At 34.8% G+C, this 25072-nt stretch overlaps 1 protein-coding gene across 1 annotated transcript in view; it reads right to left on the bottom strand.

Annotated features, from left to right (window-relative positions):
* Positions 1–25072, bottom strand: part of SV2C (synaptic vesicle glycoprotein 2C) — a 247113-nt gene that overhangs the window by 83021 nt on the left and 139020 nt on the right. The window contains exon 4 of the mRNA XM_074282309.1: positions 13350–13501. Within this exon, the coding sequence (XP_074138410.1) occupies positions 13350–13501 (152 nt within the window). The remainder of the gene's footprint in view (positions 1–13349; positions 13502–25072) is intronic.

Raw genomic sequence — 25072 nt, 5'->3', positions numbered from 1 at the left:
TACCAAGGGAGAAAACATTGAAAAGAAAGATAAAGTTGAGCTTTTTAGCCTTTAGAGTGAGAAAGGCTTTCTTGATTTACTCTCATGATTATGTAATGTGAGACTTGGCTTCAGTGTTGACTTGGCCACCATTAATATTGACAACCACACACTCGATTATTAAAGAGGTAATGCTGAGTAATATTTTTGAAGATTTAGTTTCATGTCTGGGATCCTATACTTATTAATTTCATGACCCTGAGCAATTACTTTATTTCTATGCGCTTCAATTTTCTCATCTCTAAAATGGGGAGGTATACCTCTGTATTGTCTTGATTCCTTAATATTGTGTCTTTTTCTTTTTGCAGTTTAATGGAATTTCTAATCTATTTAAAATTTTGTTCATGAGCTTAATCCATTTAAAAATAAAAATGTTTTTAAAAGATCTTAATTTACAAAGGCTAAATTCACCTCTTTCCTAGGTCTTTGCCAGTAGTCTTGACTTTGTCTTGCCAATGAAGGGTAAGGAAGGTGCCTATGTATGTGAAAATGCACAATCCATTACTACTAAAGAGTTGAGTATGAGAAGTTATGTCATTTGAGAGCTATATGACAATTTAAAAAAGATGTTTAATTACCCAGCGAGAGTGGGCAACAAACAATAGTCAGTATGAATATTTCACTGGATTTCACACAATGTCAAGAGTTCTAAAATAAGGCCCTATCATGTGAAGCAGACTCCTTAAAGAAGATTTATGCAAGGACATGGACAATAGCACCCTAGGATAAGTTGGCTTGGATGGCTTGTGATCTCCTTTGATGGAATTGATATTTATATTGATAAGATCAAACAAATTATTTTAAAATTTTATTTTTGTTACTTGCCTCTGCCCTCCAGAAATATTATTTTTTATTTCTTCCTGTTCTAACTACTTAAATACAACTTAACCAGAATTACTTTTAGGTGTAACTTCAAAATGCTAGATTAATAATAGACTAATTCCAATGTATATCAGCTTTGAAAAACAAAGTGAAACAACCACATCTACCATAGAATAAGTGAGAGTTCTACTGTCTAAACCCATCAGATAACACACAACAAATAATCAGGTACAGCCAACCCAAACTATTCCTCTCAATTATAGGTTTACTGGGCCTTGCCTGTATTTGGTATTATAATTACTGGGGTGGTATGAAATCATTCACACAGACTACTTTTAACATCAATCAGGGAAGCATCTCTGGCTTTTTGATTGGCTGATTATATAGCACATGAAAAACTTGAATCCATCACTAGGAGTTAGAGTGAAGGGAGAAAGTGAAAAAAGAAGCAAATCAATAATCTTTCCCTTGAAAATGAAATCATGATTTATAATGCATTTATAGAATACCAGCTTTCCTATTTTTAAGGAACAGAAGGAGCAATTCTGAGAGCAAGAACTGAGAAAAGAACCATAAAATCTATGCAATTCTAGATACTAGCTCACACACATGTTCATACTCTGAACCTCATTAAGTAAGGTACTTTCAGTTTGGAATCTGTAAGAATCCATCTTTGCTATTTGTGATTCTTATTAAATAATAATTAAAAATTCCTACAACACTTGTAGCCAAAAGAAAAAGAATAAGGGAAAACATATGTATGTCTAGGATACCATACTGGTAAAAGAAAAAGGTCTTTCCCATCCTGCATACATAAAGCAGGATTCTCTTCTGTTAAAGCCTCCAGACTCTCTTCCATGATCAACTTCAATGCAAAGTGCAAGTGATTATCAAATCTTCTAGATTAATAGTGCCTTACCAACTATTGCCCAGAAAGTGACCAGGATGGTAAAATTTCAAGAGCATTAGAAGGGAGGGATGAAATCAATTCTTTATGCCAGTGTAAAGATCCTGCATCTTTAATGCTAGCAATATAGTTCCTATCCCAGAACAAATCTGGGGCAGTATTGTTGTCTCTGTCCTATTTTAGAGAGGATTCACTTTAACCTATTTGACTCAGTTTTCTCATCCATAAAATGAATTAGAGAAGGAAATGGCAAACTACTCCAACATTTTTGTCAAGCAAATTGTGACCAATTGTGACCCAAATTGGTCACAGAGTCAGATATGATTGAAAAAATGACTGAAAGGACATTCTTGCTTCTAAATGTCTCACAAATTCTGTTTCTCTTTGAGAAATTTTGAGGGTCCCCATAAAAGATGAAAGCCGAGCAGAAACATTGACTACATAAAAAAAAAAAAAAACTAACACTAGTATATAAGTGAATGAGGAAATTTAAAGTAAAAAAGGCTAAAGTCTCTTAATTTCAATGTTCTGGGAAGGCCATTTTATTGTACCTTTGTGAATGGAAGTTAGATTTTAGTTTTGCTTTCCTTCTTTCTTGAGTATCACCGAACAGGTACCCTTAGGAAAAAAAGTAAGTAGGGACACAATAACCTTTCATTTTGGCAATCTCTTATGAGAATGTTTTGGAGAAAGGGAGAGATCATTTGTCTTGGCAGACATGCCAGCCATAATAAGAAAAGAGTGCTTTGGGGCCCAGCAAAATGAGTCTTGAGATTATAGAAATCTCTCTCCTTCCACAAAGTGAGGCAAATAACATCTTGTCTGAGAAGTGAAGCCAGTGCAGTTCCAAGTATTACAACCTTGGGAATGATCAAGATGCTTGAACAAAGAACAAGGTGAATTTATAGAAAGTATAGACTATTTTTATGTTCCTCTAGGTAAAAGTTAATTTAAAAGCACAGCAGTTAATTACTAAGGTTTTGTTAATTGTATTAATTAGAAGTCTCAGATAAAGGTTCCAATTAGGTTAATGATGAACTTAACTCAGTCAAGATATTTTCAAATCAATTCTATTTAATGGATAAAATGAACCTCCAAATAAATATTATTTCTCTTGTGTTCAGAAAATGAAAATATATAGAAAATTTAGACAAAATTCCTACATTGTGAGGATGTTCTAAGATATCATTTTATATTTGGAATGAAACTCATTAAAAAACCAACTAGATATATAAATAACACATATTTGATTTGTAGCGATTATGATAATTATTTTCAACCACTTATTCATGATACTCTTAAGAAAACAAAAAAGTGAGTAACAGATCTTCAAGAGGAATAAATTTGATATTATGCTGTATTTAATGGGAATAGTACTCTGTGCACCTCAACTTGGGCCAAACTGACCTGGAACTGTGTGTCTCTTTTCTAAGGGAGGAATTTAAACCGGTGTTAAGTAGTTTGTCTCTTGCTTCCACAGCAATATCCTAGTCTTTATCTCCATTGAAATAGATGCTCCCTCTTTGTCTTGCTTGATTGTTATTCCTCCATTGGAACTTCATGTTCAGCATCTTTTGCAATCAACTAACTGCTCTGCCCTTTATCTGCCAGTCAACAGGCATTTATTAGACACTTACTATGTATGACAGGAAATGTGCTAAACACTATAGATACAGAGAAATTCAAAATAGCCATTATTTTTATCACTGGTTTGTTCCCAGCTCAGAGTTCATAAGAGTATTGGTTCCTTTTGATATGGGAAGAATTTCTAGGTTTTAGATATTTTCCCTTGCCTGTAGAGAAAGCATTTATCCCTAGTTACATAAGAAAGAATGAGAGGATGGGAGGATGAGGTATGGGGTTTTATGGAAAGAACAAAACCAAGTTATCAAAAAATTCGAAGATCTTGCAGTCTATAGTGAGATTTTTGTAAAACACACTAGTACTGACCTCTTCTCACTTTTTCATAGTCATTGATCTACTTTTGTAACTTCTTTCTGGTGGATGCAAACAGAAAGAGCTATGGTCCAAATCTTTATGTGATTAGCTTACATTTTCAATGAGAAGGTGGCTTTTATTTGTCATCACTAAACAGATTTCAAAGGGGAGAGAGCAAGTGTTGAGTACTTCCTGCAATTTTGCAGACCACAGAATCCGTTAAACATGGTGAGGGCAGTAAAACGGATGCCTTTAGCATCTGGATGATGCTATATCAGCCCCATCCTACCTAAGTAGAGAGATAATGTACTTTGAAAAGTGTGTAGAGATGGAAGAAATGATGATGACTAAGCTCATAGCTATATTTATCACTATGAACACTTCACTAAGACTTACTTTGGAGCCCCTCATGGGAGAACTACTTCTGAGACATAAACAACAGCTCTTCACCAAAGGAAATGGCTCTCCTGTAGTCATGCTTCAAAACCCTTTAAAGATCTTATCATTATTGCTTTTCAGTCTAATTTGCTCTTAGGATAAAAAGAGAACAGTGAAAGTAAGTTACTGTGACAGAAAACGCTCTTAGATTTAGAGATGGAAGAGACACTAGAGGCTATAAAAAGTCCAACTCTCTTATTTAATAGAAAAGGAGATTGAGAGCCAGAGTTTAAGTGACTTGTTAAAAAAAAAACAACAACCTACTGATGGTTAGTATCACATTCAAGATTTGAATTCAGTTCATCTGATTCCAGGCTGAGTATCTAAAGTTTGGTGCAACATAAGAAAACATGGATCCTCAGGCAAGTACAGAAGTTACTTATAGAAGTGGATTCTAGGGTACCAAACTTTTCCTTAGCATTCCTTATAAAGGATATATGGAGTTTATATTATTGACTCTAAATACCCAGATTGTTAGGAATAGACCTAGGAATTTTGGGGCTATACTGCCTGTTGTATTTATTAAATAAGGAACATTGGAGGAAAGCAGACTATAGGACTGTAGAACAAACTTTTATCAATATAAATTTTTAAGATGGCAGCTTTAATTGAGTAAGAAGTCATGGATAAAGGAGAGACTGAAAATTTGAGAGACTCAAAGTTTGGTAAGAAGGAAGGTTTTTTTTTAGGGGGAAAGATAGTATTATAACCATTCCATGCACATATTTCTGCTAATCACTGCTAATGGCTCTTTCCCAAGAAAACAAATTAAAAGTGTGTGGATGTCTATGTATGCATATATGTGTGAAACAGAGAAAGAGAGGAACAGAGAGACAGAGACAGAGATAGACACACATACAAAGAGAAAGTGGGGGGAAGGCAGGAGGGAATAGGAAGAGACAGAAATAGAGCAGAACGACTTGTTCACTGGTTACTTCTCCAGAGGCAAAAGTCCTCAGTGATGGATAAGGGCTGGAGGCCAAGGTCTGAGAATTTTGGGAAGCAGGGGGAATTTACCTTTGTGACTACTGTCAAGGCTTGATTCCATTTGTAATATATCCTTGTTCTTTGAGCCAATGTAATATTGTTCTTATACATGCACAGATATCTAGCCATGGGAAGGACTGGAGTAAATGAAGCGTTAAAGAGTATCCTATAGTTGTATTGAAGACAAGAGTTGGAGAATGGCTATCATGAGGATGTGAACCATCTTCTTAACTTGATTGCCATTATTTAACCCTTAGAGCAAAGTTACAACCTTTTAGGGACCACAACCTTTTAGGGACCACAATCTTCACTTTGGAGATCACTGAGAGACAAAACAAAACTTAGATCACTTCTCCTCTCTTCACTTCTTCATCCTTTTTGTACTTTGCTCCCTGTGCTTGTCATAATCTATCTCCTAAACCAATGAAAGGTGGAAAACTAAGGAAACCATAGCTAGCATAAAGGAAGGTTTAGCAAGACATTGGTGAGGTCATAAAAGTAATTATGTTTTCTTTCTTCATCCTAAATGCTCTCCATTTATTTGTCTGCTCACAATAACTTATTGTCATGCTCTGCTCTGAAAGTGAATATACAATGAATGGCTCATGGTGCTGCAGACTGCCAGCTATGAAATGCATTTCTATTGTAGTAGATAGACTATTATCTCCTTGAGGGCAGAAACTATGCTCCTTTGTACTTTTGTATCTCAGGTCCTAGCACTGGACATGGTGGTTATTTAATAAATACAGTGACTCTTTCCTGGCTTAGGCCTATGAGGGAAAGCAGGTATCTTGGGTTTCATTCTCCTCCTCCAAGGTAGGAAAGAAGCATTCCTGGTTTTTCCTACCTGCCTTATAGCATAATTTTCCAGGGTCTGAAAATTTTATTTATGTGAAAAAAATTTATAGCTACAATTTAAAAGTAACTAAAGGCTTCCTTTATAATCATTCATGAAATAAAGCCTTGAAAAACCAGTGTGTAAAAATATAATGTTATAATTATTAAATTTTTTGATTTTAGTAAAAGTTAATCAGAAAAGTCCTATGATTTTATCCTTTCTTTTTGGAAATGTTTTACAAATAATGTTAGTTCACTTTTCCTGCCATAGAAAAAAGAGCACATTGAATATAATTGATTTTTTTGTTGTTGTTTAAACATTCAGGATCCTAGAAGGCCGTAGGGCCATTCATCACTGCTTTGATATTTTGATGGATCCATGATCTAATCAATGAAGCTATTTTCTCCACTAGCAGAAATTACAATCTATCTATGCCTTCTGAACCAGTGCAATTTTGTCCTTGCTTTTCTCTATATAGTCTCCACAGAAGATCTGGTATGGTGGAATTCTTCATTTGTAGATCTTCAGAACAACATTTGAACTGCCAATCTTTTGAAGATTGGCCCATTTCAATTTCCAATCAAACATACAAAGGAAGACAACTTTTATGGCACTTACTCCAAAAAATTTCAGATGGTGAAAGTTGGAAGGAATTGTGGATCTATATCATCCAATCAGCATGTGATCCTTGTGACCCTTTTAACATTCTCAACAAATTCTTATTCAGTCTTCACTAGAACAACTCTCCTGATAAGAAACCCATTATTTCCTGAAGCAAATTTTTCTACTTCGAATAGTTTTAATTGCTAGGTAGTTTTTCCTGATGTCAAATCTAGATCTACCTCTTTGCAACTTCCCTTTGTTGTTTCTAATTATGTTTCTAATTATGATCCATATTTAAGGCTGAATAGGTTTAATCCCCCTTGATAACCCTTCAAATTCTTAGATAGCTTTCTTCTCCAGATTAAATATACCTAGTTCTTCAAGTAACTCTTAGAGTATAGTCTCTAATATCTTAGAGATATACTTCAACAAGGTTAAAGATAGAAGAAACGATCTCTTATATATCAAAATATTCATTGTAGCACTTTTTGTTGTATGAAGAACCAGTAATATGATATATACTTATTGATTACAGAATACTTACACAAATTGTGGTATATGAATGTGGTGAAATATTACTGCAACATAACAAATGATAACTATAAAGAATATAAAGAATCAGGAAAAAACATGTGAATAGACATGAAGTAAAATAAGCAGAACTAAGAAAAAAATTGCACAATGTCCACAATAATGCAAATCGAAAGAACAACAGAAAAATGAACATTTTGCAATTATAATGATCAAGCCTGGCCCTGGGGAAGAAGTGAGAAAGTACACCATCCCCGTGTTTGCAGAGGTAGGATATCGATGGCAAACATGCTATCACATTTGGTTGATAAGTTGATTGGTTTCCTTGCTCTTTATTATAATGAATGGCTTTGTGAGAATAGAAGGGATGGGGATATATGTGGAAATGAAGATGATTTAAAAGTAAAAATAATGATAAAAATATTTGTTAGTAAATGAGTTCCTTCTGCAGAAGATATCTATTTCTTTAGGCACTAACTTAATTTTTCTCTTATTTGAATAATTTCTTTTCCTCTCCACATTTTCTCTATCACTTACTTTCTGACTCCCTCCTCTCTATTTGTTGTTTCCTTGGGAACTGAATCTTAAAGCCTGTTACCACACTGGATAATTCACAGTTCACCAGCCTAGATTTCTGTCCCAAGTGACTGACTTTTGTTTGGTCAGAATTGTCCCATCTGGATGCTGTGCTCCTTCTTTCAGACTTGGTGGAATGCTGCATAGTATTACTAACACCCCTACACACCCCCTACATAGCCAGTATTTTATTTTGGTGGCCTGAACCATTCCCTCTGTTCCTCAATGCACTGGTAGTTCAGAGCTTTGCAGTGTCTCCACCCCCACCCTCCCTGCCCCTGGCATAAACATTACAGAATTTTGCAGCACTGATTCTACAGGGTTGTAGTCCCTAATCAGGCTTTTTCTCCCAAAGGGATGTGGCTAAGCTAGCTGTTGTGACCTGAGCAAAGTTCCACAGTTCTGAGCTGTGGTCTCCATGGTGCTGGAAAGAAGGAGGGTAACCATGGTGGATGTGGGTCTTATTTTAAGCCTATATAATGTCTTTGGACATGTAGGTCATCTCTCTATCCTTATAATCAAGCTGCTCACAAATATTTGCTTCTTTTGTCCTTTTCCAATACCTGAATATACATTTGTACTTTATACTCTTTCTTTACCTTTCCATGTTCCTATCTCTTTAATGCAAGAAAACTTCTAAAAATAAAAAGTAGCTCATTTTCATTTTCTGGGAATGCTGGCTCTGTCCTTCTGTGTTCCTCATCTTGGCCCTGAGTGAAGATGCAGTGAAAGGGAAGCTAACAAAATGCAGCAATACAAAGCTGCATGCGGCACTGAGTCCTGTGATTTAGTAGCTGAAGGCTGTCTGTGCCAGGGACAAGCTAAAAAGAGAAGCTTCTTAAGTAGCTAATCAGATGCCCTGGTTATGTAACATAATGCACACAAATAGTCTGGCAGAGGAATGGAGGAGGACACCTTGTATGATTCGCAAGAAGCTTTAAGAGTAAAAATGACGACATTGGGTTTAATGGAGCGGCTATTCTCCAAATGAACAACAGCAGCAACACTAAAGGGGACTGGAACTAGATTGAAATTGGAAGAAATACAATTCTATTTTATTCTGCAGTAGAATAATGTTTCCTAGTTCTTCTCCAATCTCCTTGTTCTTAACTGGTATAATGCCAAAACTTTAATTTCATGCTGAGCTCTCTTATTCTTTTCCTTTCTGTTTTGTCCAGAAATCCCGAGGGTCTTCCTTTCCCAGATTGGATTTTTTTCTTTTTTGGACTAAGTAAAAAAGGCCATTATTTGCCTCATTTCTTACCTAGCCTTAATCACTGAATGGGCATTGCCTCAGACAAACTGAGACCCAGTTAAGATCTTAACTTAAAAATATATCAAGGTCTCCCACTGCATCCAGAGCCATCTTTAATCATCCTGATCTATATCTGGCCTCTGGACCCAGATGGTTCTGGAGGAGAAAGTAAGACTGGGGATTTTGTCCAGGCCTCCCTCATTTAATCCAATTCACTTGAATGTCATAGCAACACCTCCATGGTGTCATGGTCAGCTTCTAAATGAAGGACAGATAGTGAACTATAACAGCAGCTTAACAATATAACTTTTCTTTTGGGTCAACAGACAAATCTTCTTCTAAAATTACATTTTGTGTTTGATGTAAGTTTATTTCTGGTGTGCATAGGGAAATGTTAGGATCAGCAGTGATAACTGTACTCTGAAACTCTCTGTGACCAAGAATTTTGCAGAACTAATTTACTGTTGCTAGTATTTATCTCTCCCCCCACTTGTTACCCACCCCATCCCCAATTCAGTGCCTAACAATATTCTAGAAGATTAGTAAATGTTTTTTAGTGATTAATTCCTAAGAGGAATTGAGGGCAAAAAAGATGATTTAAAAGATACTCAGCTCTGGTTTGTTACCATCAGCCCACTGCATTATTATGGAATTTCTCACTTTTCTTATACAATGAGAAAGCTGAAATTTAGTTGCTTTTAGGGCAGAGAAGAAAGGGCCAAAGTTTTTCCATTATAGGACAAAGGAGCTAAACTTTGAGGCAGTGGTGAAGGGGCAGTAGAAACAAGAAATAAAAGCTGATGGAAATTGTTGTTCCAGAGCTGAGAGGCTCCAGACACTTAGAGAAGTTTCTGTATGAAACAAGCATAGTTTTGAAGTCCAGAAACTCAGAAATAAGTGCTAAAAGGGAACGACCTTCTTCTTTGCCCTGCTAACCCTCAATCAATATTGACTGATATAACCTGTCTATTCCTAAAATATCCTTAATCTGGAATGGTCAAATGCTTCTAGAGAAAAATCTCCAAATCATATTTCCTACAAATTTATGCTACCTATCCTTAACTGGACCTTTCCTCATTCTCAGCATATTCTCTGATTTCTTTCCTGGCTAAATGTATGTTGATTTAAAGTTTTATATTCCTGTTATTGTCTAAAAGAGATACATGAGGACAGCTAGATGCAATGGATAGGGCAGCAGCTTTGAAGTCAGGAGACTTCAGGAGAATCTGACCTCAGGAGAATCTGAGTTCAAATGTGACCTCAGGTACTTGACACTAGCTATATAACTCTGCACAAATCACTTGACCTTTATTGACTTGCAAAAGAATAATAAAAATTTAAAAAGAGATATTTAAGTAGTATTATATAAAGGAAAATATATTAATTTGGTCATTAGAAAATGGTTTTAACAATATTCACATAACTATTAATGTGGCTAATTCTCTACTTCTGGACCTCAAGTTTCCTTGTCTAAAAAAGGAGAAGTTTGGATTATCTGATTTCAAGGATCCTTCTAGCTTTAAGAATCTGGAAAAGAATGAATCAAAGGTCATAAAAATGGGAGAATGGCCAACTAGGGCTTGGAACTGGCCACATGATAAGTATGCATTGAGTAAAAAAAAAAAAAAAAAAAAAAGAAACTGAAAAGTTGAGCCAAGAAATAGAGAAAAAAGGGGTCTTGTTTCAATTTAGAATAAATATGGCAATACCAGTGCAGGAAATCAGCTTTTTTAACTTGGTCAAGGTCAGATGCCTAAGAAAACAAGCAGAAGAAATTTTGGATCTCAGAACCAAAAGGACATAAGCTTAAGATATTAGGAGATTAAGGAGAGATCAATTTCAGCCTAAATCTAGGGGTTGTAGCTAGTACCCTCCAGAAAAGATATTATTCTACCAAGAACCAGGGAATGAAAGCACTAGTCGAGTAGTCTAGGGGCAAATCAAAATGGAGAGATAGCAATATAAAGTAAATTCCTATTTTGTAACTTATTTTTGTACCTAGAATTTGTCTTTGTCCCAACTCCCACATTGCTGAAGAAACCAAATCACTTCCATTTTGTCCTTTTCTCTATAAATGAAACCATAACACAAGGAAATTGAAGCTAAATAGAAAAACATCTTGGAAATGTTCTTCAAAATGTTGTTAATCATACATCCAAAAGCTACAAGAAAAATAATTTAGTAAGGAATTTAGTCACTTCACCTTGTAGTGGTCACAAATAGCAGAAGCAAAAAAGACCAGCATGAAGATAATCGCAGTGTAAATGCTTGTGAAGACCTTGACAGGATTATCCAGTTTAGATCAATATCTGCTTTGACACTCAGTGACTTTAATATAGAATAAAGGAATAGGATATAGGATAGTAGGATATAGGAATAGAATAAGAAAATAATAAAAAAATATGGTTCAGCCCTAAGAAATAATATCTCAGAAGATGTTTTGTATAGGAGAAAAATACAGTTATCACTTCCACACATGAGGGTTAGGCTGAAATCTGGAAAATCCTCTTAAAATTTTTGACCCTCCCTTCATATTAGAGAAGTCTAAATCATTATGGCATTAAATGATAAAATATATTGAATCAAACAATTTTATATATATAATATATACACATATATAATATGTATATGAAATGCATTTCTGAGTTTCTAAAATTTTTCTGCATCATCTACTGGCTTTCATTGGTTGTCTGCAGCTTCTGCAAAACTCCCCCAAAATTCCTATTTAAATTCTTATGCTGACCCATGATAAATTTGAAGCCATGATGGAGAAAGTCATGATGTAGAAGGGATAACTGTAGTCTTCTTACTCTATATGACTGGATAAAACTGTGACAATTTTTGTTCAATCTCTTCAGATAAGTGAAGTTAAAAGGGAATAAAGGCTGAGGTTCCAAGATCATAATCAAACTGATAAACTCCCTTAAATTTGTCTGGTGGTGGAAATAAATAGCAATAGCAAAAAAGAGTAGTCTACATATTTAATCTTTTCTTTGGAATTATTTCTGGCATTTTGACAAAATGATGCTAATGAACCTCCAATACATTAGTCCAAAGTCCAATATTTTTGCTCTGCATTGTAAACTCAATTTTAAAATTAGAAAATTTCTTTCCTTTTTTATCAATTTTGATTAGGAAGACACTGTTTTAGGATTTGTTTGTTTCTTTTTTCATGTCTGTTTTCCTCCAATTAATCAGAATTACAAGTGAAACCAAACATATTCTACAATTTAAGATGTAACAATTTGTAATGTGTCATGATTTATGTCATGAAATCAAATTTTATAAAAGGACCACATTCTATAACAAAGTACATTCTAATCAAGGTGGAAAGATTACTTCATTTGAAGTTAGAGGATCTTTAATTAAGAGTCCTGCTTTTGACATTCATTAACTGTGTAATAATAATACTTACCTGCTCTGAGTTTTAATTTCCTCTTCTGGAAAATAATGATGATTTGCTCTACTTACCTCTTTGTTATGAGAAAAAAAAAGTGATAAAAGAGAGCTAATATTGTGGTTCTAGAATGCAAATGATTTTTTATTAGCTATAGAATTTAATGTTGGGAAATTTGGAAAAACCAAATGTATTTCTATCTGACTTCAATAGTTGAAAATTTTAAATTTGATTAATTTTTTTTTTGGCAAAAAATAGTTCAATTTATCTAGTTAGCTGCTCAAACACAATTAAAATGAGCTTCCTTTATTGTTCCCCTGAGATTTATTACAGGGTTGCTGTCAGTTTCACCTGAATATAACCATTTTTTCACATGTTGGTACAGCCTAACAATTAATCAGAAATACCATGTTTTTGGAAGTGGATGGGACAATTCTTTACTACCTTCACATAACCAAGGAAAGAAGCTGAGAATGACCAGATGGGAAAACACAGACAGAACCAGACAGTTCTCAATTATCTGCAGTAGATTATCCTTTTATGAATTATTTGTGAAGATTTCGACTTTATTCCAGATGTCCATCTTAGTTCTGAATTATTAACCATTGGATAGATACCAGATTGAGGGCTGAACTTGGCAGAGAGGGAATGAATTTGTGTGTGTGTATGTATGACTCCTCTCTGAGACATATAACAACATTTCCAGAGCAAATACAAATGGTATTGCCATAGCAGTTGTTTTGGATAATGTATGTCTTTTCACTCCCCGACTGTGGGTCTCATAGAGTAGAGGGAAAGAACCAATGCAATAGTTTTAAATAAGAACAACATGCAGTTCATATTACTCTTGATCAGTTTTTAAATTGTCCATCTGTGTGGAAATAAGCTAAGGAACTAAAGCAGATTAGATGGAGAAATTTGCATGTGCCCTTGTCTTAGGTTCGCAACTCCTGGTAGTGAGGAATAGGTTGAAAAAACCCCATGAAGTATATACTTCCATGAAAAGCAAACATCTTACCATAGTGAGGGATAATGGCCCAAGCCATGGCCGAGGCATAAATGCCTCCAATCATCCAGAACATGCAGAGCCAGCTCAGGTGTTCCCCACGTTTCTCTCGGGCAAGTACTTCAGCAAAATAGGAAAAGACAGTTGGCACAGCTCCTCCGATCCTATCAAGAGATAAGAGACGGGCATGAAAAAAAAAAAAACTAGAGTAGAAAATATAGACCCTGTGTAAAGTGAAAGTTCCCTTCTTAGTGACAGATTGAGGTCAGTGGAGTGGGAAATGACATCTTATCAGACTAAATTATCCTTTTTATTAACCTTTTATTATTTTTACTTTTTATTTTATTTATTTTTTTTTGCTGAGGCAATTGGGACTAAGTGACTTGCCCAGGGTCACACAGCTAGGAAGGTCTCAGGTCCTTCTGATTTCAGGGCTGGTGCTCTGTCCACTGTGCCACCTAGCTGCCCCTAAGTATTTTTTTTAAAAATTATAGTAGCACAAAAAAGAAAGGTTAAAGAAGCATGCTTATTGGGAAAAGATAATCTAACAAGGAAGTACTGTAATACAGTGGAGAGAATACTGACTTTGGAATCAGAAAACTGAGTTCAAATCCAGCCTACGTGAAACTGGGAAGGACGTTTCTTCATCTGGAAAATTAGGGTCTAGACTAGGTTCCCTCTGAGCTTTCTTCTCCTCCTAAATCAATGACCCTTAACCTGGAGTTGATGGTTTGATATCAAGTTTGTGGACTCAAATGGGAAAGATCTTTTGATAACCATATTTCAATATAGGGTGATTTCATTTGTGAGTCTATGCATTTTATTATAGTCATTAAAAACATTATTCGGAGAAAAGGTCCACAGGCTTCAGCAGATTGTCAAATGAACCCAAAACTCAATAAAAAATGAAGAATTTTTGCCCTAGGTTTATGGTCCTTTGACCTGGAGTCAACATAGCATCAAACTCTGAATTGGTCTAAGATTCGACAAAGCTTCAGTTCCAAAGCAACAGTGTGGCTGGGAACCTTTTATTTGCAAGGAATGTTAATTCTCGAGAAGGACAATCTTTTCTTTTAGTTTTGAGCAAATTTTTCATTTGTGTGCCCTGATTTCACTTAATAAGAAAATATAAACAAGGATTAGAAGGCTAGGGGTACAGGAACAATGGAATGGTGATGGAGGAACTGTATACTTGTCACACAGTAATACTTAATAAAATTCTTTTTATTCATTCATTCATGTAGCGTTTAACATGAAATGGAAGATAGAATCTTGTATGAGGCTTTCAAGGAAATCATTCTACTATGATTAAAATAATATTTCCCATTAACTCAACTCAGTAAAGAACAGAAGATTACCACTGAACAGTATATCATCTAGGATGGAATGATCATCAGCAGCCATGGATTCTAGTCCCATTTCTCAAATTCTTGTTGTTAGAGACCAGCCACATGCTTCTGAGGGTACTATCACTGGAACAGGTTTCCCTAGGATTCCAGGAGAAATTGATTCCACTGGTGGAGAATGTCACTAGCAGCTCCACAAAGAGGACTAAACCCAAGTTTTTTCTAGTTGAAAATCAACTATTAATATTCTATCCAACTCCAATTTTCACCCTAATTATAATGTTAAAAAATTCTTAAATTGACTCCTTGCCTAAGGAGTCAGTTGACTCTTAAATTGACTCTTCCTTAATCTACCTTCCATATGACTATGAAAATAATCTTGTTAAAACTCTGGTCTGACCACATTTCCATCTCTAGAAGATAAAATATAAATTCTTCAATATGGCTTTTAAAGTCCTTTACAATCTAGCTCTAATTAACTTTTCTGGCATCATTTTGCTTCTCTCTTTTATGAAATCTCTCTTGCAAGCAAGTTGGACTACTTGGTGCTCCCCATTTATTCCATATCTAAGTGTTTGCAAAAGTTGTCTTCATTCTTGGAATTCTTTCTCTCCTCACCTCATCCTAGTACAGCACTTTTCAAATGTTTGTTCTTAGAACCTCTTTAACTTGTCAAATTTATTGAGGATGTCCCCAAAAACTTACAGTAATCTATTAATATTTACTCTAAAACACCTTAACATTATTCTGAAAATAATTTTGTCCTTGTAGACACCCTGTAAGGGTCTCAAAGATCTCCAGAGACCCCTGGATCACACTTGACAGATGCTGTCCTAGTAGAATCCTTAGTTATCTTCAAGACTAAAATCCCATGTCTTCACCTAAAAGAAGTCTCCTGTTTCTTTGGTTAATCATTTTCTCTTTCCCTCTTCCTTTTTCTTTTCTTCTCTAGAGGAAACTCCATCTCATTTTGTCTTTGTATCCAGTGTCTTAACAAAGTGCCTTACTCCTAAGAGGAACTTAATATGTGCCTTTTGGATTCGATTGAAAAAGGATGCAAAGATTGAGCACATATGGCATGGAGGGCACAACTATTAAAGCAAGATCATGGGGCAGATGGGAGGAAATGGAATTAAGGGATTTTTCTCCACTAAAGAGATAAAATTTACTGAGTAGTCAGCTATTGTGTGCTTTCTAGAGCCCCCATGCTGGGGTGCCAAAATATACCGTCTGGACTTGCTCTCTGGAGGATCTGAGGACCAGCCCAAGTCCTTGGTCTTAGTGGAGGAGTGAAGAAGGCAGGAGACCCATGAGGATGGTCAAAGAAGGAGTCTGTTTATTTCAAGTCCTCTCTGCCCTTAAATACCGTAGTATGATTACATCATTATAGCACACTAAGCATGTGCCATTTAGAGAACCGTTACATCACCACATCACACTGAGCAAGTGCTAACTATAGCAGCATTACATCAAGTGCAAGTGCAAGTGCTAACTATAAGCACTCTCCTATTGATATGTAAATGCATCTCTTTACAGTAAGTATCCCTTGCTTCAAGTAGAACACAAATGGTCACACTCTCCTTGACTTCTCAGGAAGGCTGACAACCTTTAGAGAAGATGGAAAGCCAAACCAGACATTGTCAGCAGGTTCCCTCTGTGCTGAAGGGTTTTATACTTTACCCAGAGTTCCCCCACTATCTGCGGCCCTCTATAGTCAGCCTATCTTTTTTATGAGTGGAAATAAAACAGAGTAATGACAATAAGAAATTTGGGGGGGATTCAGGGGACCTCAAGGAATTCATATTTACTAGATTTAATCTTCTCAGTGAGGCATGAGAATGTATCATTAGAAATAAATGGATAATAAATAAGTTAAGGGAGATGATGGCTCCATGAGAGAGTAAATGATTTACGAGTTGCTGTGGAGATTAGCAAAGCTATTGATTGCTATTGTTTAATCATTTTTTTGGTCACATCTAACTCTTCATAATCCTATTTGGAGTTTTCTTGACAAAGATATTGAAGGGATTTCCCATTTTTCTTCTCCATCTCTCTTTACAAATGAGGAAACTAAAGTAAACAGGATTAAGTTACTTGACCAAGATCACAGAGCTCATAAGTGTCTGAGGCCAGATTTGAACTCAGGAAAATGAATCTTCTTAACTCCAAGCCCAACACTCTGTCCACTAACTGCACAAAGTTGTTGATAAGGTTACAATAAATACAATAATTGTCAAGCAGTGAGGGTTTATCTTTGATTGTGTTCCAAAAATTTGTGGAATGAAATTGTTTTAATTTTACAGCTTTCCTAACTGATGAGCAACAATCCTGAAGCAGGAGCAGAAGAATTAGATGGTTAGGATTAACAAAAAAAAAAAAAAATAATAATAATTCATAGGTTAGAAGGGTAGGGAGTCAGGGGATTCCAAGGTAGTCATTAGTGAAATATAACACTGACAGGTCATGGTATTAAGATTTATATAGAGGCAAGTAAAACAGGATTCCATTCTGATGGAGACAGACCAGGAGAATAGACTGGAACATAGGGATAAGGCTTTAGCTTGAGTGAGAATGTGAGAGGTAAAAATGACATGAGGTTGTGGTCAAAGAGAAGAATATGAAATTTCTGTATTTTGGAGTATTATAACTCTAAGAGCCAATGAGCTCTCAGGTTTGATTAAGTCACTGTGTGACTTAATTTGACTAAATAAATAAGCAATTGGAATGTGGTATAGTAGATAGACTGATGGACCTAAAGTTACATGACCTAACAGGGATGACCATTAGGAAGAGCTGGGTTCAAATTGAATTTCATTCTATTTGCTAACTGTGTGATCCTGGTAAAGCCACAAAATCTTGTGGCCTCATTTTGCTCATCTGTAAAATGGTAATAATATCTATAGTATTTACCTCACAAAGTTGTTTATTAAATGAGACACGGCTTACAAAGCACTGTATAAATGTCAATTATTACTGTGGAGGTTGAGACATTATGACTGGGTTAATAGATATGTATGTCAATACACTGATATCCATGAGAATGTCTATTCTCTACAGAGGGCAGAGTGGTGAGGAAAAAAAAAAAAATGTAAACCAGCTTGGAAAATAATTGAATACATTGGGATAATGACTTGGAATTTGGTAGATGGCTAGGAACAAAAATGGGATGGGGGCTGCACAACCAGATTGCATAGTTCCCAGTTTCTAAAAAACTTTGGTTGTTATTTATCTGTCCCAATTAAAAGCTCATTATGATTCTGGACCCTTTGTCTGTAACAGCTATAATTTACATTTAGTGAAGGTACTGCCAAATGTCAGGGTATACTGAGCCCAACTAAATAAAGATAAATGTACTCTAGAAAGCTACATTTGCAAAAGCACAACACAGAAGTCAGATTTATAGCCAGTTTTAAACAGTCGTTATTAACTAGAATAGTTATAACAAATTTAGTGATTCATAAGTGATGTAATATAGCACCTAGGGGAGACAACAATGATTTTGTGGTGCCCTGATTTTAGAGGGGCTTCTGTTCTAAAAATAAGTCAGTAATCCTAAATCTTCTGGCTTTGGAGATTGCCTCAGGAACTTCCCATACTCCCAATCTAAGAACAACAATCTGTCTGATTCTGAATAGATCACTCCTCAATTCACTGCAGACTGATAATCTGGTCAATGAGAAGCAAATTCCAGAGACTACTCCCTGGCCTATCTACCGGCCATAGAATTAGTATGTCAATAATAGAAAGCTGGGTAAATGTGTCTCCTTGCTACTCTTTCATTGCTAATTTCTTTTGGAATTTAGCCTTCTTATAATGGCATTATAATTACAATAAAACTTTTGCACTTTGTCTAGGAAATGGGTTCAACCTTGCAAATTTTTTAAGACACCTCACAAAAACCAGCCTGTGACCCCAAACTTTTGGGGTCCCCTTCCCAACCTCAACATAGCAAGCATCATGTTTCAGCTAAATTATTCTTGGATGGTAGTCTCTAAAAACATCTGTTTGCAAAGCAAACTGCAAGAAATTCTTAAAACCTAGGAATTTGTGGCTTATTTTTTATTTTTTTATATTTTTACTGAGGCAGTTTGGTCAAGTGACTTGCCCAGGGTAACACAACTAGGAAGTGTTAAGTGTCTGAATTTAGGTCCTTCTGACTTCAGAGCTGGTGCTCCATCCACTGCACCACCTAGCTGCCCTGTGACTTATTTTTTAAGGTTTAAATTGCCTGCAAAGTTCTTCAGTTTTAGAGAGTCATAAAATAAAGTCTACATTCATTCTTACTACTGTGCACAGACATATGTTTTTTGAATACATTGTTCCTTTTCTTCCCCCAAAATCCATTAAGCACACAATATAATAATTAGTGAATGCCTAAGAGTCTACTGATATTCATAGATAGTCCTTTCCTTTCCTGGGGGCAAGAGAGCCTATTCTTTAGAATAAAATTCTTTTTTTTAAACTCTTATCTCAGAAGTTCTTATCCTGTCATTTCTTTTCTCTTATTCAATTCCCAAACTAAGAATATACAGGATAGCCTTAAAACACATTCATCTACTGCATATTAATCCCTTCTGGATTATCTGTACTAGAGCAATTCTGGTATCTCTAAACACTTGGGCAGAACCAGATTGGAGGCTTGAGTGTGTGCTCTTCTTTTGAAATTCAGAAAAAAAGGACCGGGTATGCCCAGTACAAGTAATGCAAAGAGCAGAGGAAGATAAAAAAATCATATGTAATTAAAATACCATGAAAAGGGAAAAATGATTCTAGCTTTACAAAAATATTCATAGCTGGCTTTATTTGCAATTTAAAAAATTAGAAGCATGCATAACAAAGATATTATATTTATATGGTGCTTTAAGGATTGCAAAACACTTCCCATATGTTTTGTCGTTGGATTCTAAGTACATAAATAGGTGGAAATAGCCCTAGATTTGGAGGCCAAAGTTCTAGGTATAAATTCCCAGCTATTATTTACTCTCTGTAGAAACTTGAGAATCTTCAATACTTTTTGAGCCTTACATTTATTATTTGTAAAATTATGATTGGATTGGATGATCTCTAATTCCTCTTCTGGATTTCTTTCTGATAAGAGGCACCTGATAAGTGGTACTGTGGATAGAACACTGAGCCTATAATCAGGAAGATCTGAATTCAAATATGGCCTCAGACACTTTCTAGCTATGTAATAATGCGCTAGATACTTAATGTCTGTGTGTCTCAGTTCCCTCATCAGTAAAATGGAGATAAAAACAAAATTTTCTTCCTAGGGTTGTTATGAGGATCAGTTCGGATGAGATTGTAAAGCTCTCTGCAAACCTTAGTATACTACATAAATGCAATTATTATTATTATTATTATTTATTACTATCCTATAAAGTATATACTATAAGTATCACTATACCCATTTCATAAGTGAGAAAAGTAAGACCCAAAGAGGTTATGATTCCACATTTTGTAAGCAGCAGAGTGGAAACTCAAGTCGTTTCAAGGAAAGTTATAAATCTCTTATTGGTTTGTTACTTTGTTTGATCCTACTGTTAAAAATGAGTATTATATATCAGTCCTGGAGTCATAAGGACCTAACTTAAAATCCAGTCTCAGATACTTACTAACTACATGCCCTGAATTAAAATCCAGTCTCAGATACTTAGTAGCTACATGCCCTTGAGCAACTCATTTAATCCTGATTGCCTCAAAAAATTAATATTCCAATATGTTTAGGGCTTTATGAATATAGGGAGGAAACACAGGTTAGTGCAATGATCATTAGCTTTGGAGTTAATATTTTGCAACAGGGTCTTACTGGATGAATGAGTTAAAGTTTCTAAATCTTAAATTCCTTCTTTATAAGATGTGAAAACAAATTCTTTCAAGTGTCTAGTATGTTAGGGTAAAGAGGGAGCTAGGTGGTATGATAAATAGAGGGTTAGATCTGGTGTCAGTTGGGATACTGCCTGAGACACTTAATAACTGTATGACCTTGGTCAAGTCCCATAGATGCTGTCTGTCTCAGTTTCCTAATCTGTAAAATGAGGGCAATCTATCTCACAGTGTTATAAGGATCAAATGAGGCAATCTTTGCAGAGTGCTTTACAAATCTTAAAGCACTATATCAAAGTATTTGTTGTTTAGTCATTTTTCAGTTGTGTCCAACTCTTTGTGATATTATTTGGGGTTTTCTTCATAAAGATATTGGGATACTTTGCCATTTTCTTCTCTAATTAATATAACACACTAATTGAGGCAAACAGGGTTAAGTGACTTAAAGAGGTCATATAGCTAATAAGTATCTGAGGCCATATTTGAACTCAGGAAGATGAGTTTTCCTGACTCCAGGCCCAGCCCTTTATGCATTGTGTCATCTAGTTGCCTCATATAATAAATATTAGCTATTATTAATATGCATATTTTTATTTCTTTATTTTGTGGCTTTTTGTGTGTTGATGGTTAAATTTATAGTTTAAAAAAATATCCAATGATAACCAGATTTTCCAGTTTGTACCCTTGCTCACTCCACTCCCACCTGCCCAAAATTTACAGTCTCCATTTTGATCAGCATCTTGCTCAGCTCTCTGGCCAGATGCTCTGCTTATCTTCTTTAGTCTACATTCCTAATCTGGATTTGATTAAACAATGAGAAATTAAAGATACTGATTTCTTTCCATCTTTAAACAATGAAAATATTTTCAGTGAAGAAAAGTTATAATTAAAATCAATTAAAACCATTAAGACTACATGAAACAAAGGAAGTATTTCATTAGACTCAAGAAAATTTTAACAGCTATAATTTCCAACATAAGTGTTGATAGTGTATATAAAGCTGCTATTTTGCAAGGCATTTTTTTAAAAGCAAAAATGAAGTTTTTCCTATTGATAAAACTATTATTTTCTTAGATGGTTTGTGGGTAGGCAGTATATCATTTGTCTTTTTTCTGTTGGATTTTATTAAGTTGCTATTTTCTTAGAAGACTTAAACAGGCAGAAAAAAGAGGTTAAAATGATATGTGCCAGAGTTCATATGGATTAAGTAAAGAAACTAATTTGTCAATTGTCAAAAAATCCATTATCTATAGCATAAAAAGTGCAATTAATTTTGATCTGGACATGAAATATGTTATGAAACCAATCACATTTCAACATAGGAATAAAAAGTGAAAAGCTGACTGTATTCTGGAGAAATGCTGGCTTTGGGCCTTGATTTAAACATTGTTGGTAATTCTACACTGATAAATAGACAGGGCAGAGTATTTGCTGTCACCAAACTTTGGATTTTTTGTGTCCTACCTTAATATCTTTTGTCTGATGTGACATAGGACTGAAGGCAATTAAAGACAAGGTTGGTATTGAAGCAAGCCTAGTAGGGAGGGCAGGTATGAGTGAAAAATAGAAAAATTAATTTGAAGATAATAAGATTTTATGGGAAAAAAGGTATATGATAGAAAAAAAGAAAAATGGAGTAGGGGGGTTGAGATAAGTAACAGAAAAAAAGATGAAGTTGGATAATTGAACCCTGATTTTTTCCCCTTTTTTGTGAACTCTAGGTTAATGCTTACTGTTACCCACCCAATTCTCCCTAAAATACTTACTCTATTCCCTAAAACAGTCAACGTGTCACCCGTCATCCCTGTACCATTCATTTTCTGGTAAGTCAGAACAGAAAAAAATGATATCAAGATATCAAGAGTTTTTGGAAAAAATTCAGGACAAATTTTGAGTTATTAGTTAGAAAATTGAAGAGTCAAATTTATTGCTTAAGCACATTAATTTACTTTAACATTGGTGTCCAAATTAAATAACTTGATTCAACAAATGTTTATTAAGTCCTTAATATGTAAAAGCCCCTGTACTGGTTACTGAAGGCCAGAAGTGTGATCTCTATCTGTAAAGATTTACAAATCCAAATTGTAAAAGAAGATTAGTCTAAACTAGAATATGAAAAGGCATAGCAGAGAGAAAAAAAGACAAATGAAAACTTGAGAATGACACAATTATTTATGACTGGGAAATCAAAAGATGATTGATGGGAGAGGTTATACCTTAAAAGATATGAATAGTTTCAATATGAGATATGAGATTTTGTTGTGATATGAGTAAATAATAATATGAGAAAAGGCCAAAGATGAATAAGGGCAGGTAGAATTTAGGAGTGGTAAATAATAGCTAAAGGGGAGTCATGTGGGACAAGATTGAGAAGGTAGGATGTGGATAGATTGTGGGGAGTCTTGAATATTGGGATAGGCAGTCTGGATATCATTCATTAAGCACTGAGTCATCAATTAAGGTTTTTCTTCAAGTAAATGACAAGATATAAATTGTGCAATAGGAAGTTTAGTCTTGAAGGGGTGTGAAGAATGAAATGGGACTGGGGGATAGGTTGGAGTCCAAAGTTCAGAAAATCATTTCTCAGACTATTACAATATTTGAGAGGAGGAAGGTGGACCCAAATAGGTATGAAGGAAATTGGAATAGAAAAAGATTTGAAAGATGTAAAAGTAGAACAGACCCATCAAGATTTGACAATCTGAGGACATGGAGGTGAGGAAGAGGAAAAATAATAAGACAATTCAGGTTTTAACATGGAAACTTGTGAAAGCATTTACTCCTTGCTTATTTTAGCTGGGTTTTGTCTTATTTTATATTTAAATTTCTGATTTCTCCTTTGTACTGTATGTTAATACTTAAGTTGCCTTTGAACCTTAAGTCATCTTTTGAAACTTGTTGAATTATTTCAGGCATGCTTGACTCTTAATGGTTCCATTTGGGATTTTCTTGGCAAAGATACTGGAGTAGTTTGCTATTTCCTCTTCCAGTTTACTTTATAGATGAGGAAACTGAAGTAAACAGGGTTAAATGACTAGCCCAGGATCACATAGCTAGCCAGATTTGAACTCAGGAGGGAGACCTTTCCTGACTCCAGGCCTGACATTCAATTCAGTGGGTCACCTAGCTGCCTTTGGAAGTTGGTAATGTATAAAAATCTTTAAATATAAAATATAAAAAAGAGAAAGTAATAAGTATATAGAAGAGGTGGGTGAATCTGCAGGAAGCAAAAGAACAACCAAAAAAACCAGACCATATTATTGTCTATCACCTCCTCTGATTCATGTTACTCAGCTTTCCAATGTGGAGTTCAAGAAAAGGTAAAAGTCCTTACAAGAAATCACTTTTATGGGGACTGATGATTAGCTTACTGTACTGGGAAAAAAATTTATTTTGCTATTACAATGTTTGGTGTTTCAGGGATTCTTCAAAACCATAATGGAATCACAGGAAAATCACATAAAGCTTTTGAATTTATCTACTAGAAATCTCAACTGACACATATAATGCATTTATAGATTTTTTTCCTTTTATAGGTGAATTGTTATTTCTATTGCAAATCCCCTAAGTCAGACAGACAACCCATCATGTTTATTTACTAAAGAAAAATACACAACATCAGATAATAGTATCCACAGTTCCTAGCCTTGAGAAATTTACACTCTAATAGTAAAGATAGGAGAGACATGAAAATACTAAAGAGTAGATACAAACATGTGAATGAATAAAATTATAATTTTATGTAACTTTTGGGCTCAAGTCCCAATGTACTCATGCCAACATAATCTGGCTAATCTTAACATTGGCCAGAGCAATCTAAAAATAGCAAACAAATCTAAAATACTATTAAGAATGTTAACTCCATTAAAACCAACTTATAATTGGAACTTTTAATATTAGCAGGACTTCTCTCTAAACTCAATTAACCTGGAAACTTCTCTTTTTGTTCTTCAAAAAACTATACCACAAGTTGGCTAATACTGAGATTAGCTAGAGTTTTTATCATTACTGCAAGGGATATAGAAGTAAATGAAGTAATCAGAACAGAACAGTTAATTAAGCATTTTTCACAGGCTAGGCTACTAAGTTTACTTTGACAGTTAGTAAAAAAGAACCAAATCTTAATTATCCTTGGTAATGATAGAGATAGAATAATAACTGAAATATTGGTGTGGTATGAGATTTAGATAGGATTTAGTCTGCATATATTTCAATACTGAACAATTTTTAAAAACAATTACATATTCAAAAGATTTCCTTAAGAACAGAATTATATGATATTGAGACTAGCTAACAGAAATCAAACAATTTCAGGATTTTGCTCAATTCCTTAAATAATATCAATGCTTTCAACATAAAAAGAGAGTGAAAATCAAAAGCCTATCTGCACAACAACCCTGGGATCCCCTGAATACAATAAAGTTGGATAAATTTCTGTAATATAATTTACCCTTTGCCTTTATGGGATAACAAAAAAGTATTTATCAGCAATTTCAAGTATGTCCTGTTTTTACCAGTAATGTAATACTGATTCACATGAGTAGGATACATTGTGAGGGTGAA

This window comes from Sminthopsis crassicaudata, chromosome 1 (assembly GCF_048593235.1).
Source record: "Sminthopsis crassicaudata isolate SCR6 chromosome 1, ASM4859323v1, whole genome shotgun sequence".
Classification (NCBI taxonomy): domain Eukaryota; kingdom Metazoa; phylum Chordata; class Mammalia; order Dasyuromorphia; family Dasyuridae; genus Sminthopsis; species Sminthopsis crassicaudata.
The sequence above is the reverse complement of the archived record's forward strand: the minus strand, read 5'-3'. Positions and strand labels throughout refer to the sequence as shown.